At 44.0% G+C, this 17,555-nt stretch overlaps 1 protein-coding gene across 2 annotated transcripts in view; it reads right to left on the minus strand.

Moving 5' to 3' along the window:
* Positions 1-17,555, minus strand: part of ASTN2 (astrotactin 2) — a 912,698-nt gene that overhangs the window by 453,151 nt on the left and 441,992 nt on the right. The window contains exons 8-10 of one of the 2 annotated variants that reach the window (XM_029202991.1): positions 9,258-9,342; positions 8,678-8,752; positions 7,793-7,918 (exon numbers count right to left, since the gene is read on the minus strand). In XM_029202991.1, coding sequence (XP_029058824.1) covers positions 7,793-7,918; positions 8,678-8,752; positions 9,258-9,342 — 286 coding nt within the window. Of the gene's footprint in view, positions 1-7,792; positions 7,931-8,677; positions 8,753-9,257; positions 9,343-17,555 lie in introns of both variants that reach the window. The other variant, XM_029202990.1, reaches the window with a different exon arrangement.

Below are 17,555 nucleotides of genomic sequence, written 5' to 3' on the forward strand. Positions count from 1 at the left end.
ACACACACACACACACACACACACACACACACACACACACACACACAGAGTCACTTATTTGCAAAAGCTGTCAAGGTTGTAGGGAAGGCAAAGGCAAGACGTCTGAGTTTTACTCACCTCCAATAGGAGGGAGCATCTTGAGTAGCAAATCACACAAGGCCTCCATTACGGGACTCCCCCCACCGGAGGCTCTGCTGGCCTGGGCCTTCCTATCCAGGTGTCCCAGTGTAACACACCACCTGCCTTGGCCGAGCCTCACCCCTGCCCACCCCACATACCCTGATGTCCCGCTGCTCTTACCCTCCCTTACTTCTGCTGTTGATGCCTAAGGAGATCAAGAGGAATGCAGGGGATCCCTTCTGTGTCCACTTCTGGGCCTTGAACTACATCTTTTATCACCTTAACCCAACTGCATCATACGGTTATTTCCTTATTTGTACTAAAATGCCGACTAAAACTTCAAAAACTTCCCACGATAGGGTACCAGTTACGTGTAAGGTGCTGTACTAGTTACTCTGACTACATTGCATAATCCTGACGACAGCCATCTGAAGGAAGCCCAACAATGTCTATCTTCCAGGTTCAGAAATGGAGGTTGGAAGAGGTAAACCGACTTGGCCCAAGGAGTTCAGGGAGCAATTGTGGTGCCAGGATTCGTATCCATATCTGTAGGAGTACAAGCCTATGCTCGCTTTCCTACACCCTCTTCCCTTTCTGGTCTTTACATTTCCAGAGCCTACACAGTGTCCATCACACAGGGAAGTACCTAGAGCGCTTTTGTTGAGGGTTTCACCTTAAGATGGATGGCCCATGTTTCCAGAATACACTGTAACTGACTTGGGGTACTGCCTGGGCAAAAGCCAGATTCTGATATCTGTAGCATCTGCACAGGAGCATCTGCTGGGGGCCCTGGAGTGGTGAATAAACTCTCCTCAAGTGCACTCAGAGTCTTTGCTGTCTCTAGGCCAGGTGGCCCAGAACTGAGGAAAGAGGGGGAGAGGAAGAAAATAGCGTGAGGTTCCGTCTCCTCTCCTCTTCTCACTGCATTCTCTGCCACGTGCCCCTTGGCACTACCCACAAGACACACTGACCTGGACCCTGGAAGCTCCTGCATCAGGCATGCCACTTCAAGACCCCATGCCCCATCCACGGAGCGGACATCCGTGGGTTTTGCCTTCTTTTGTTGTTGCTCAGCATCCGTTTGCTGCCTGTCCTGATTCCCCCCTGCTTTCCCCCTATCCTACCTGCAATCTCAATCCACATGGTAAAGATCCCCCTATCCTTGCTGGTTTGAGAGTGGGTCAGTGACCCAAGTCTGGCTAATTTCAGGCACTGATTTGGGATATTGGCCAATGTCCCCAAATAGGCCAAACAGAAGCATCATAGCTTAGAGATGAAGAGCATGGAGTCAGGAGTCAGAGTCTCAGGATTCAAATCCTGGTTGTGTCACTTACTGGTTGTGTGACCACGGGCAAGTTATAAAATTCGCTGTGCCTCAGTTTCCTCGTGCATGTAATAAGGCTAATAATGGGTAAAGATTAAACGAGTTCATTTCAGCAAAGCACTTGGGACAGTTGCCACATAAGGAGGAGCTCTCACTGCTGTCACTCAGTGCCAGGACTTTTGCTTAAAGCTTGGGGAAACAGGATATCTCTTTACCCTGGCAACGCCCCACTGAGGCTGTGAGATTGGAGCTGTTGGTGAGAGTGTGCCCGAAGAGCACGTTAACCCAGAGGAAGACAGAGATGAGGGATGAAGAGAGACACAAATACTGAGTCCCAACAACACTGCAGAGCATATAAATCCTGCTGGACCCAAAGCCGTTGCCACCCTGGAGTTTGCAAGCCCTTCCATCCTTTGTTTTCGGTGGCAGCCAGGTGAGCCTTCCTTTCTTTTGCTGCCTAGTGCTTTAGTACGCATACGTTAGTGGGCACTAGAGTAATCTGAGGACTTGTTAAACCAGATTACTGGTTAAACAAGATTACAGGGCCCACCTCCAAAATATCTGATTCAGGTCTTGGGTGATGTATGCGTTTCCTGCAGCTGCAGGAATAAATCACCACAAACTGGGATGGCTTAAAACCACCGGAAGTCCAAAATCAGTATTGTGAGGCCAAAATCCAGGTGTTAGCAAGGCTGCGCGCCCCCATGAGGTGCAAGAGGGAGAATCTGCTTTTCGCCTTTTCCAGCTTCTGGTGGCTGTTGGCATTCCTAGGCTGCGGTTGTGTCACTCCAATCTCTAGTTCCCTCTTCACGTTGCCGACTCCTCTGTGTGTGTTCAATTTCCCTCTGCTTCTCTCTTATAAGGGCACTTGTAGTGGTATTTAGGGCCCATCCAGATAATCCAGGATAATCAACCTACTTTAAGATTCTTAACTTAATCCCATCTGCGAAGACCCTTTTTCCAAATAAGGTAACATTTACAGGTTCTAGGGACTGGAAACTGATACCCTTGGGGGTCAATGTCAGTCTACCAGAGATGGAGTCTGAGAATCTGCCTTTCTAACAAGTTTCCCGGTGATGCTGAGGCTACTGGTCCAGGGACCACACTTTGAGAACCAGTGACCTAGTGACTTCCTGCTAATACCTTGCAATTTCGCTCAGAGGTCCTCTCCTCTGTGAGGCCTTTCCTTTACCTCCCAGGTGAGTTTAACCACCTCCTTCCTCCCTTGGGTCCCTTCTCTGCCTTAAACGTTTCCTCTAACCTTTGCAAAGGTCACAAAGTGCAACACTGTTTTGTTTGCAATTTTGTCTCAATGCCTCAAGATCTTTGTCTGAACATTTCTCTGTCTCTGATACCTATAGCCTGGCACGTGGTAGGCGTTCAATAAATTCTTAGTGCTTGGAATCAAGGGGCCAAAAGAACAAGGAACTCTTCTGAATTCTATCCAGAACTAATTCAATGTGAAAACTGTCACCAAGTGAGTGATGCTGGCTTGTATCCTGATGTCCCATCATCCTTTCAACACTGTGTAGGAATTAACAGTTTCTCACCATTTCATTTTCATTGATTTGAGATCACAGAGGAGTCACGCAGGGGCTCCAAAAGCTGGGCTTTGTAGATGATTGTTATTCCAACCGCAACAGCAATTCTTGCATCTGTCTTATAAGAAGAATCAGCTCTTGGTGAAATTGTGAAGCAGGCCCAGTGTGTAGCAATAAGTGTTGTCTGCCATGTTGTCTCTCTATGAGTATCTTTCATTTCATCTCTCAAGTCAGTCTCTTGTTCCATGCTCTTTGCTACACCATGAGATCCCTGAACGCCAAGGTGGGTCTTATTCATCGCAGTATTCCTATGGTACCTGGCACAGTGCCTGGCACACAGGAGGGGCCCAGCTACGGTTTTCAGAATTGAAAGGAATCTGCACACAATTTAACTAGAGCTCGCTCCTCTACCTTTGTAGCTGACATCATTAGTGTCTCGAATGCTAAAAATCTCATTTCCAGCAGCTTCCTGCTGGAACGGGCCAAAGAATGGGAGCTGTCCAGGGGAGAGTTCTTTTCCTTGGCCCTTCAACCCTTCATACTTGAAAGCCTTCTCTCCCACCTTAAATTCCACACAGACAAATCCTATGCATAATTCAAGGTTAGTTGCCAACGTTCTCTCTCCGGCAAATACTTTTCTAATTCCTTTGGTCAGGAATTCGTTCTTCCTTTTCCACCCCCAAGGCACTCTATGTGTACCGCACACGTGCCCCTTCACTCATTCTGCAAATATTTCCATATGCATAAAACCGCTAGACCTACCACACCGTACTAGATGTTATATATTCACTTAAGTCTTCCTCAAATCCCATGACAAAGGGATTAATGCGAACTCTCAATACTAAGACCCTATCGATTTTAAGGTATGTCATAGATTGGATGTGTCCTTTCAGCAAAAGAAAGAGAGAAAAATAACAACAAACATAATAACTGATGCTTCTAGAGAGTTCACCATGTGCCAAACTCAGTACTTTACAGGTATTATATCTTTTAATTCTCAGCACTCCCCTATAGGGCATAGATAGTCTTCTATCCACGTTATCCACAAGGGCCAACAGAACTTCAGGAAAGCTCATGCAGGAAGCAAGTGGTGGAGTTGGGATTTGAACTGACGCAGTTCAGTTGGGCTCTATAGCCTATGATTTTTTTTTAAAAAATGAACACCCTTACCTAATAAACTTTATGTTTAATCAACACATGGCATGCATAGAGAAAAGTGTGCAAATCGTATCTGTACAGCTTGATGAATTTTTACAGAATGAACACACCCATATAACCACCACCCAGATCAAGATATCAAATATCACCAGCATGCTGGCATGTTTCCCTTCAATCACTGTCCCCTCCATCACCCAAAGGTAATCCCTCTTCTTTTTTCTAACATCCCAGATTCGTTTTTACTGTTTTTGATCTTTATTTAAACATACATATTCATTTGTGTCTGGCTTCAATAATTCAATCTTATATTTGTGAAATTCATCATTGGTGACGTGTGTGGTGGTTGTGTTCATTAATACTGAGCATTAATAACATTCCGCTGTTTTATTTATCTACTATCTTGTTATTGATGGGCATCTGTGTTTTTTCCCCCAGCTTTTTGGCAGTACAAACAAATACCACCATTAGTATTCTTGAACATATTATTTGTGGTATCCTGTTTGTAGGATATGTAGATGTCCGGCTGTAGTAGATACTGCCCAGTAGACTTACACAGTGGTCACACTAACTTACGCTCCTGCTATAAAGGTATGGTAGTTCAGCTGTTCCATATTCTCACCAACATTTGCTATCATCAGTTGTTTTGGATTTAGACACCCAGGTGGGTTGAGCCTTTACTTTTGACTCTAACTTGCTCCGCCTCCCCTAGTTTGAGATTCCATACTTTCATAGTAATCTGTCACAGACTTAAAAACAAAACCAAAAAAACCAACAACCGGGAAAGCACCTTTTCATTTTCCTTCCCAATCCTACTGGAATGCTTATCTCTTCCTTCTTGACGTTGCTTTTTCCTTTAATCTCTCAGTTGTGATTCTGTGGCATATTATTGGCTATCTATAATTAAGATCTATTATTTATTAATTTCTAACATAGCATCTGACTGAAACTTATTAATTCTTTGAATGCCCAGGATATGCCTGCCTGAGCGGTGTCATGTCAAACAAGGTTTATTAGTGCAACTTGGGAGACTCAACCTACATAGCACAGATTTTTTTGAATGGCAATGATTGCAATCTTTTATCTACCCTTACAGTGAAACCAACGGGTATGTGAGAGGTAAGACGAAGGTAAGACTTAAAAGGCTGTCTGCAATTGCTCCAAGCCCAGACAAAGACGTGTGGGCACCCCAAGCAGGATAATAATTTAGTGACCTAATCAAACCAACATTCTTCAAATATTTGAAATACATTTCAAATATTCTTCAAAGGGTTTATCCTGAGCCACTCTGCTCTGGTCCCGCCCGACTCGGTGAAGGCACACCCTCCATGTAACCAGGCACAGCATTTCTAGCGGCTTAGAGCATCTAATCGTTACGGATCATGCCCTTCAAAGGTCTCACCACTTTCAATTTATCACAGTATTTCTTCCAACTACAAACAATATTGTCACTGAAATAAATTCTAGTACTATACTTTTCTCAATTTTGTTTTAATATTTCCAAAGATGTTTTAGAGTCCCTGTAGGTTGATATTCTGTTCTTTTCCATGTCTGGTTTGCTGTTCAATGTAATAATTCAGATTGGAGCAGAAAAGGCAACTGAATTATCCTACAGACCATGGTCATTCTCAGCAGCATGACATAGTACTCAAACTTCCTGACTCTGCCTTCCCCACCATCACCAGTTTCTACTTGAACTCTATTGTAGTGGGAATTGAATTTATCTAAAATTGGTAATCCTGTACCTTTGGGAGTATATTATGTACCAGCATTCACACAGTTAATTATTACAACGATTCTTGGGAGGTGTTTCAATGAAATAGTTAAGAACATGGGTTCAGGAGGTGGAGAGATCATGGGGTGAAGCTTGGCTTCACTACTTACTAGTGAAGGTATCACCTTCATGCCTCGGATTTTTTTTTTTTTTTAATTTGTAAAATAAAAATAGTATTAGCATCACATTTGGGGTCAATGTAAGGATGTAATGAGATAATGTTAGTAAAGGGTTTAGGAATGATCAATGGAGATGAGTTATTATTATTATTAGTAGTAGTATTATCATCATACTCTGGTGAGGTAGGCACTGTTATTATCCTCATTTTGCAAAGAAATGGAAAGTTAGTAAGTTGCATTTGGCCAGAATCATATAGTTCATCCATGGTAGAGATGGGACTGTAACCCAGACCTATCTGACTCCAGAGGGAGTGTTACTATCCACCAGTCTGACATTTATAGCTTCACTGGAATCACACATTCAATGTCAACAGTACAGAACTCTGAGGAAAGCTAGTAGAGACCTTTGTTCAGTCGATTTGAGACACGGTCGTAGGGTCTCTTTGAGAATAATCCTTCAACCAGATGGTCTTTTCTCCATCTTTAAAATATGTAATGCAGAGAAACCTTAGCACATGCTTTACTAAAGTCTCACTGACCTCAATTCTATCAAAAATGGAAATAATGGTAATTTGCCATGAATCAATTTGTGTGTGCATGAAACCATCTTAGTTTTTAGTAATGACCACTTCATTTTCTAAGCGCTATCCCTTGAATTTTCTATCCTTTTAAAAATTACCTCTTCGGAGAAATACCAATAAAAAATCATGCTGTGTTCATCCCTCCATGAAATGTTGAGAAGGTGAGAATAAATAAATTGTAAAGCAAGAGACGTGCGTTCTAGGAGCTTCCTATCAAGATGTCATGGATATATGATAGCATCTTAAATTCAAAATGACCCGAAGACAGCTAGACAGGAGAATAACAGTCACTGGAAGTATGGGGGCCATGCGTCCATGTTCCAGTTCAGGAGCTCATAGGCTGTGTACAAGCCAGTTCCAAAAGTAAAATCAGAGTCCGTTTTATGTAACATTTAAATTCTAGAATTCTTTCCCTCAATCAAATTGGGAGGGGGGGAAAAAAAGAACCTCCATTAGAAAGCTCCAGAATAGTGCTGGGATCAGATCTAAGACCACTGGTATAATTAAATCAATAAACATTTTAGTAGCTGTCCGATATGTACTGGGAACTGGGGATTAAAAAGCTAAATAAGTTATTTGCTTTGACCTTGAGAGATTCGCCACATAATAGGACAGAATGATATGTAAGCAATTAATTAGAACACAGTAGAGTCAGTCTACAAGGAAGTTAAGTACAAGGTGCAAAACGTGTAAGGAAAGATGTAATCTCCATCCTTTCATGAGTAAAAAACAAATTCATTTGACCTGGACATTTCAGACCTATGGATTAGCCCAAAATCTGTTCCCGGTATCTGAGTCATGAGAGAAAGCACCTCATTCTCCAATCTTTTACCTTCATGACTCTCCAGCATACTATTAAGTAATCGTCTTTGATAAGAGAACATCATTAAAGATCCCAGGATAAGCCAGAGAGTGTGGTCGCCTCTCTCATGTTTTATATAAACCCCAAAGGAAAGTAATTATGTTGAAATATAAAGGCACTGAGTACCACCATGGAAGTCACTTTCAGGAGTGTGGAGCATGGCATATCGGACAGTGTTTTATATATCGACTAGGCAACTGCCTACTTCAACAACATGAAGAGTACTTTTCCACAGGAGTTCCTGAGATCCTGAAACAGAGGGGCTTCCAGGGCTCTACGAAGCCCGTGGTACAGGTGCTGGAGATGACATCCCTACCTGACATCTGCAGGGTCTTCTGTGACGAGCACATCGGTCTTGCAGCTGGCCAGGGGGTTGATGGACAGCTCCACGGGTGGGACCACGAAGCTTTTGCTGACAGGAAGCCAGAGTCCTTGGCCCAAGCTGAAAGTAGACCTGCAATGTAAGAGTTTCCATTGGGGGACTCCCTGGGCAGCAGAGACAAAACAGAAAAAAGGGGCCCCTCCACCCTTCCCTTCTAGAACCTTCTCTCACTCCCCCACCCAACTGAGTCCCCTGCATTCTCCAAGGCATAATGTTGGCCAACTTTGCCCAGACTTGGATGGTCACTTCTTCACTCCGTTAATCATTTAGCCCATGCATTGTTCTATATAGCTAGTTTTATTTTCCTGAGTTTAAATCCTGATTCCCATTTACCAGTGGGCTTTGTGAGGACAGGAACTATTTCAGCTCTGCTTTCCCAAGCAGTCCTGATAGCCAGCAGGAGGACCATAAGTGACTGCTAAGTCAGCAGGGGTAATCTGCACAAAGGTTAAGGGCATGGACCCTGAATCAATTTAACCCAAAATCTGATTCCCAGTTCTGCCACTTAATGTGCTGTATGTCTTCATCAGCTTAGGTACTGAAGTTTCACACATGATTTCAGGGTAGTGGCAGGAAGAGGTTCTATGGCTATAGAATATTTTTAAACCACTGGACTAGATAATCAGTAATGTCTCCTCCAGTTCAAGTATCTCAATTTATGTCTATACCAGACAAATGGGAATTAGATTCCCATAGCAACCGGGGCCATTGCATCCCGGAAGTGCACAGGCTCGATAAACTAAGGAGGTGCGTAACTACACCTCCCATCAGACCCTTCTCCATACCCCAGCGTCATGCCCCAACAGACTGTCAACTCACCTGAGAATCTTTTCAGGGGCTTGCTCCCCTGTCACCAGATCATAGCCCCTCTCGAGTGTCGTGTAAGGCCAGGGTCTGTGGGAAGAATTGAGACAGGGAAAGAAAAAGGGCTAGAAGATGCTATTAGTCAGAAGCAGGTGGGATACATATGTGGACAATGCTTGGAGTAGCTTTACAAACAATCAAATTTTGCAGAGGTAATTATTGGATAAGGCTATTTATATTATAAAAGGCTCCATTTCACCGAAGGACTCAGCACTTCAAAGTCCACTTTGTCCATTTTGGAGATTATGTATAAAAAACCCAATTCTTCTTCATTAGTCCACTCAAGAGAGTGGTCTTTGATTACCTATGGTTTGGGAGGGTGAGCTAAACTTCAGCCTTTGTTCTCTAGAAGATTCATCAATCATGTACCTGTAATACTAAAATGTGACTCAGTGGGAAATAGGATTCACTTTCCATCAGGCTTTGCAGGGACACAACTGTTGCAGAGGAAGAGTCCTCTTTGTGGAGCATCGGGTAATGCCATAGGGAAGGTGGGCCCTCCACTGTCTCTGCCCTGATGTCCTTGGCCACTCACCCTTCACTCTGTCCCCAGTCACTGCGCACACACAGGTGTCTGTGAACCGGGTCAGGGGTGTAGCCTTCATGACAGCCGCACTCTCCTGTAAAAGAGAAAAGGATCTTGTGAAATACTGCCTGCCCTTCTTTCTGGTTTCCTTGTTTTCTGAGAAAATAAAACAAGGTGGCTAGTTGTAGAAAAGGTCACGGAAAGAGGGTGTTCTGGTCTACCTGCCATTGTGGTTAATAAAGAGTTTATTCATTTGTTCATTCACTCACTTATTCACTCAGTGAGCCCTGACCACACTCCCTGCCGGGCTCTCCGCTCAGCCCTGGGGATGCAGAGGTCAAAGGTACAACCCAGATGCTGAAGGAGCTCATGGCTTAACGAGGCAAACAGAAAGTGACCTGGTGGCTATACATGGAAGTCCTATTTTCAAATATTTAAATTATGATAAAGTACACTTGCACGACAAGTGTAATTAGGAAATTGAATTCTCTCCACCTGAATGAACTATTCGTGTTCATTTGCAAGCCCCAGAACAAATGCCACCTCCTCCAAATACCTCTGATTTCCCCTTTTGGAAAAATTATTTTCACCTACCATCTCCAGATTTTATTTTGTTTTGTTGTTGCTTGTTTGTCTCAATGGCTTTCCTCTCCTCTTCCCTCCTCCCCTCACTTCCCTTCTTGTCCCTTCCCTTCCATCTATCCATCCATCCATCCATGTATCCATGTGTCATTGTTTTCTGGCCATGCCTTACACTTGGTTGCACACATCCTCACTAGCATCCCACACTGCCTTAAGTATATTTTCCCATTAGCCAAGCTCATTCTGGGGGCACACGTCTTGTTTCCTGGTGTATCTTCAGTGTTCAAAATTCTGGAAGGGTCCTACCTCCTTGCTACTATTAGCCTTGCTTCACTGTACACTCCTTAAGATTGGGGGGTATTTTTTGATTCAATTAGTTGTTAGATTTTCCTAAGACGTATTTGTGGAATGTTCCCAGATGCTTTACCAAAAATAGATTCCATTAAAAAACCAAAAATAGATTCCATTAAAAAAGAGCTTGCGAAGTACTGTACCATTCCTTAGTGCCAGTAGAGTATGATTCTTCAGGAGGGTGATAACGTATACAGTTTTCCCTAAACTTATTTCACCTTGGAAGCCTTGCTGGTGAAACAAATCATAGATTAGTATCCTGTGGAACACACTTTGGGAAACACTGGCAGGAAGTGCCCTGGCTGAACTCACTGCATAGAGCAGCGTAGGTGCTCAACACTGTGAGTTGAATGAATAATTAACTATCTATGGCTTTGATCAATTTCCAGACTATTGCTGTCACGTTGCCATCTTCTGGTAATCACACTCGTGCACATACCCAGATGAACCTGCAATTCTTCAGTCCTACGGTGATTCTGGTTGGCTTGACCCAAGCGTTTTCAAATTATGTTTCATGGAAACGTCTAGCTCAATGGGGGAGATTTAGGGACTTTGCACCTTTTAGATTTTAATGTTCCTCAAAAAGTTTTATTTTCAAATCTCTTCAATAATAAAAAAAATGATGGCTAAACACTCAGATATTACATGCTAGAATTGAGGACATGAAGAGCACTGTCACTTTAAGTCTGGTTGCCAGGTAAACAGATTTTACGCAGACCTCATTAAAAAAAAATTCTCCTGTCATCTTTGTTTCCTTGAAGAGGACCCTGAGACTGTGAGTCTAGGTGCTAACAAGCTCATGCTTTGTACAACTTCAAGTCTTATGAATCAGGATTTTCTCAACCTTGTGCAACAAAAACAAAACACAGCAGTGAATAAGACGCTAGGGTAACACAGGTTCTACAACTATCGCCCACAACTCCTGATTTCTAAGTGCTTGTATTTATGGAATAGCCTTATTGTTTTCACTGATTCACTATACATGTTATACATTTGACCTTATACAAAGTATTCCGAGTGTCAACACTTTGTTTTATGCATTCCAACACTGCTTAATCTTTGTATGTCCAGCATCAGCAAGTATCTGGCAAACAGCCTGGGCTTAATAAATGTTGGTTGAACTAAAAGAGTAGTAAGACAGAATATGGAGGAAAAAATGGGTCAGAGAGAATATTCACAATATTCAGATAAGACTGTTAAAAGGAGAAAGAGAAGAGAAAGAGAGAGATCTACCTTTCCCCTTCTCTGGATACCTGGTATATAAGAGGGAGCTGCTTGCAGGCAGGGATGCTGTCTATAATTCTCCTCTCCAATAACATTCCAGGGTCTTCCACCGGACGCCTGGGCTGTAAGTACGTGCAACCTAATGGACTGACTGTTGCCAGAGGTAAGGAAAATGGACGGAAAGAGCTGAGGTCCTTGAGATTTGGATGAGAATCATCGACCAAAGTGGGAGGGGTAGCAGTCACTAATGATGTGTTAAAATGCAGCAGTCCCTTCATGAAATATTCACCACTTTAAACACATCTAAGATTAAAAGTCCTGGGATTTGTCCTCGAGACTCCCAGGACTGATTTATGATCTGCCACAAGCCACAGCCTTCATGATTCATAACGGGAGAGGTAAAGTGGTTACCTCTGGCAAAGGGACGGGAAGTCCGGCTGGGGCGAGCCAGGAGCATGGTGGGAAAGGAGGCTCTTTGTCCTCCATGGAAAGGGCTGAGGTTCCTGTCTCTCCTCTCAGTGACTCAGGACAGGGCACAGGTCATTTTTTCCCCTTTCCCTCCTTTTGCGAATATGAGTGAGAATGAGAAATCTACACAGAAAAACGGCACTGCTGTATTTTTCTCTTTTCGTGTGTGCTTACTAGGCAAGTTTCCCCTGCCTTGGAATGGATCATTAATTACTGCCGCTCACTGTACAACAAATATGTATTTTGCAAATGAGAAGCATCCACCCTGGAGGCTGCATGGAGCACAGGAAGTGAGGCAGAGGGAAAAGCACACGAGTACTGGAGACACACAGAACTGGGTTCCAATCCTTACTTCCTCTCTCCCTAAGATGTGTGGTCTTGGGGATGAGGTTACTTCATTTTTTGACGAGGTCTCAGTTGTCTCATCTATAGAATGAGAATGACAGTTCTGCCAATCTCTCAGAGCTGATATAAGAATAAATTGAAGTACTGAAGGGTAAACCTCATGGCTCATGTAGAAAGTGAGTAGATACTCAACAAATTCGGAATTCCCTCCTCTTTCCCTTTCATTCCAAGATGGCAACTGGGTTCTGACATATGCTGACACCTTAACTCTACGGACACTGGATAGGTAACCTCCTCCTTGCTGGGACTTAGTTTCCCCATCTGCAAGATGGAAGCTTGGAATAGATGTTCATGAGTTCCGGGCCCCAGTGAGAGCCAGTCATTTCCAATGCCTTTCCGAATCGCTCACATCTAGTTTTCTGAATACCCTTTGTTTTAACCCTAACTCGGGGCTTCCCGAGGTGGTGCAGTGGTTGAGAGTCTGCCTGCCAATGCAGGGGACACGGGTTCGTGCCCCGGTCCAGGAACATCCCACATGCTGCGGAGCAGCTGTGCCCGTGAGCCATGGCCGCTGAGCCTGCGCTCTGCAACGGGAGAGGCCACAACAGTGAGAGGCCCGCGTACAGCAAAAAAAACCCCAAAAACCTTAAGTCTGATCACTCTTAGCAGTTGGGCTGGGTGCCTCCAGCAGGATTTTCCCTCAACGCCATGACTGTTGGCTTTATTGGCCCCCATTTTCCATTTTGCTGGCTCAGCGACCTCTCTACTATTCACAACCAAGCATTTACTTCTTGCAAGATGCAAGCCTCTGACAGCAGGAGCTGAGGATTAACCCCTTCCCCGGGGGGAGTCCCATCCTCAATCCTGCCTTGGTATACCCAGGGCAGCCAGGCTGCTGAAGATCAGCTCTCCAGGGACATACGTTTACATGCTTTCCCTGTGCTGACTGTGAATGCCCGCCCGCACTCCCTGACTCTCTTATCACAGCAGATGTTCCCTGGAAAAACGGATGGGCCCATCTTGCTCACCACTGCATCCGGCACCTGCTGCCCTACCCGGTACATAAATAAATGAGGGAGTATCCTTCACAATAGTAATGCCTATGCCGATAGGATAGGGACTTTTTGCCTATTTTCCCCACTAAACTGGGAGTCTCTTGACTGCAGAAACCTTTTCTTAATCATTTCCATATCCTAGTAGTTAGTAGCATGCCTGATGAAGGGTAGGTGACTCATTTGTTGAATGAATGAATGAATGAATGAATGGGTGAGTGAATACGTGAATTAGTGAATACATAAATATACGGTAATCATCATGAATTCAGGCTGAGTTCCTTTAGAATAATGATGATTCTGCTGAAGACTGGAAGAAACTTTCTTACATCCATGACAGGTACTTGCCAAGGAAATGCAAAGTGTAAACATGAATGCTGATGAAATGGCTAAAACAGAATTTCTATTTCACATCAGAGTAGAAAAGGCTCATAAAGATCATCTAGTTCAAATCTTCCCAGCTTCATTTTTCAGATGGGGAAGCTCTGGCTCAGAAAGCGAAGACATTTAGCCAAATAACTGTAATAGCCTCTTGGCCAGTCCGGATTAGCCCCCAGGACTATTGGTCATTACCTCAGCGTCCCTTCCACTACACTAGGGGTCTCAGTACTTTAATACACCCAGCAACATTTTCTTGCATTTATTTTTTCTTTGTACGCCTCTTGACATTTCTGAGTTTCGTATTATTACATTTAAAACCAGAAATTATTTTTTAAATATAATGATTTTTAAATACCCTTAACACCTTAAAAACATACATTTATAAGTGATTGATAATGCAGACCTTAACAAAGAGTTTAATCTCTTCGTTAAAGTGGCTCCCATAAGGGAATTCAACTAAGTGGATTTTCATTGTGCTAGTTACTAGAACTCTATATTATCAGCTATGGATGAGTTGTATTGGTTTTAAAATATTCACTCTTTACGTCTCTCAAGCCCCATTTATCGAGTTCTCATTTTATGTTACATGTGTTCTCACTCCATAAACTCTTGGGTGAGAACGACGGAATCCCTCCATAATGAACAATCTAAGTTTCTCTTGTGTGGGGCTCCCCTAAACCACTTCAAAGCAGACGGTGCCTTCGTGTCAATCGTATGAAGCCAGTGGACTGGTGAAATAGTTTAGAATGTGCGCCCTAGAATCCTCTTGTTCTGTCCTGGATCTGCCACTTAGAACTTGCATGAACTTCATCAAGTTGCTTCACCTCTCCGAGTTTGTTTCTTAATCAGTAATGAGGCTGATATCACCTATTTGCTGCAAGATCGGTGATGCATTTGAAAAGTCCTCAGCACAGTCTATGGCGTATTTCTCCTTGCTGAAAACGTCATTAGCTGTGTCAGTTTTTTGGTTATTTTTTTTCCTGGACAGGAGAGGCCACTTTAGCATCTTGTTTTACTGGAAAGAAAAGGTGCTTTCTAGATGAACAATGGTCTCAATTTCGAGGTTTGCCCTGTGCAAAGCAAAGCAAAGCAAAAGGAACCTCGGTTTCTTTATCTGTGCATTTGGGGCAGCTTGAATGAAATAATCTCCCAGGCTGGTCCCCTGTTCTCAGAAACACCTGTTGCCTTGGTCTATGGCCTCTTCTAGCGAAGGACACACAAGTATGCAGAAGGGCGTCGCCAGAGGGTCTTGCCTCCTCTGTCTTCCACAGCTCAGAAGAGCTCGTCGCCTGCCTGTGAGAGTATGAGATAAGTGCAAAAACTTCTTTCCAATCCCACCCGGCTGTCTGACTCCCCTCCTCCCACCCTGTTGTCCCCTTACGATTCCATTTTCACTTGCTTCCGACTCAGTCGTCACTTATCACCACAGGCCAGGGACACTGGCTGCTGTTCACTTTCCTATTCACTCTTCTTGTCGCCGCAGCTTGAAAAGGCACCACCCTGGGCCTCAGAACAGTGAGTGTGCATGGCATCCTTTCCTGTTCTGACTCCGACTGGGCCTCCTTGCACCTCTGCACTTCTGTGTCGCTGGAGCCCAGCTCAGGGCCAGGCATGCGGTGGGAGAGGCATGGGTTGGGCATAACATGATGGGGGGTGTGCATTGTGCTAGGAGTAGTGGAAGACGCTTGACATATGTTATTGCATCTCATCTCTCAGATCATACCCATGACTAGTACCAGGAGGAAGGCACTCTGTCCTCACTGTAAAATAAGGAAACTGAAGCTCAGACTCAACTAGTCAATTGCCCAAGGCTGTAGAGTCAGGTCTTCAAAGCTCCTGCTTTCATACACTCACAAACATCACAGCAATAAACATAACCACAAGGGCAAGAGCAAGGGGAGTTGCCTTTAATTTGACAATTCTCATGAGCGAGACACAGGGGATAGGGAAGAAGAGGCAGCTCCAACCCACCCACATTGAAATTGGCATCCTGCTGATTTCTAAAATTCCACTATAACTAAAGGTTAAGAATTGCTCTTGCAAATAAGCCCTGTCTAAAAGTAAATACTTTATATATGGATTGCACTGAATTAATAGTATCCACATAATGAAGTGTTGTTGGGCTGATTTCTAGCTAGCAGGGGTAAGCCTCAAGGGAAGCGTCATACCTTCTGTTAATTGAGCATCTACTATGTACCAACCTTACCCAGGTGATTTTTGACATCCGTGACAACACTGGGAGGAAGATGTCACTGGCTCCTTTAAATGATATGAAACTGAGGCTTGGAGAGACTGAGTATGCTGCTGAGAATTGTGAACAGAGGAGCAAACATCCAAGTCCAGGACCTTTCTGACTCCTTCCCAAGCCATGTGATGGCTCTCTACGAGGACATGCTTTCAGAGAGTCTGGATAGGCATAGGAGATCAGGGGGTGCTGAAGGAAAATTTGTCCCGTGGTAGACTGAATTATTGGTGTCAAGTCCTCATTTCTCTAGAGTAGTATTATGCATTCACATCCTTGCCATGCCTGATTGTGAGAAGAGTGAGATTTCTTCCCTACCCTGTCTTCAGGCTTGGCTTAGGACTTGCTTTAGCCAGTGGGTTGGTAGCAGACATGATGCGAACTGAAATTTGAAGTGTGCTGTGGCTGGGCTTGCTCTCTTGCATTCCTTCCTCTTGCCATGAGAAAACCACATTCCAAGCAGTGGCTGGTCCAAGGAGGATGAGGGCTACATAGAACAGAGTGGACACGAACTTGGTGCCAAGTGCAGCTGAGTCCCAGGTGGATCAGTCCACCCGGATGTGCAACAAAGGGGAAAACTGCTTAGAGCCGTGGACAGTAAATACCGTGGTTCTTGTTACACAGCATCAGTGTAACGAAAGCTGCCCAATGCACCTTAAACCTGTTATTTCCCTCTTCCCAAACTGGAAAAATCTCTGGCTGGACTCTATTTTTTTTTAACCCTTAGTATCCAAATGGCACCTGAATCCCACTAATTCTACTCTTTTTTGTCACTTGGATCCATTCCTTCCCATCTCTCCTTGTTGCAGGCCCTGAACATTGTCCATGTGCACTACTGAAAAAGTCTTATCACTGGAAACCTGCTTTCAGTGTCTGCCCATCAATCTGAGTGGTGGCCAGTTACCTTTTCAAAGAACAGTTGCACCCATGGCTCATCCTAAAAACTCTCCAGGGACTTTCAGTTGCTTTCACAATACACTTCATATGCCCTAGTCTAACCTTCAAAGTCCTTCATGACTGGCCCAGGCAATCTTCCCTCTTATCAATTACTCTCCCTCCCTGTAACTTTCCTGCTCTAACTGCCCTTGAGTTTCCTGATAAGAACAGGGATGTGTGAGACTCAGCTGCAGACCAGGACCTGCTTCTTGCAGTAGGTCTGCCCTGATCCTAATTCTTGAGAAAAGCAGAGCCTGAAAATTGGAGAGGGATGTATTCAACAGAAGAGAGACCAGGGGTTGAGAGGGAATATGAAATGAAGGGAAAGTTAAGTGGTAACATAATTATTTAGAGAAGGAATGAGATCATCTGGGCAGTTTTGAATGTAAGTAGTGTCATCAGGGAATACACTGTACAGTGCTGACCCGCCTGCAAACTTGGGCAAATCACTCTACTTTGCTAGGCCTCAGTCTTCCCATCTGTAAAATGAGTAGCTAGTACTCAGAGATCCCCAAACGTCCTTCCAAGCCTTGTTCAGATTCCTTGATTCTACCTCTAACATACTCTGGTCTTGTGTCTTGAAGTCAGCATTTCCCTAGGGATTGGAGGGGGAGGCAGGGTATGTATGGAAGGGTTGGGGGTTTTGAAAATAGAGGCTTGGGAGGCAGAGAAACATGACTGGAGTGAAATAACAAGAGGATATAATTCAGACCTTTATGAAGTGAA

This window comes from Monodon monoceros, unplaced genomic scaffold (genome assembly GCF_005190385.1).
Source record: "Monodon monoceros isolate NGI ecotype Baffin Bay Population unplaced genomic scaffold, NGI_Narwhal_1 Super_Scaffold_5, whole genome shotgun sequence".
NCBI lineage: Eukaryota > Metazoa > Chordata > Mammalia > Artiodactyla > Monodontidae > Monodon > Monodon monoceros.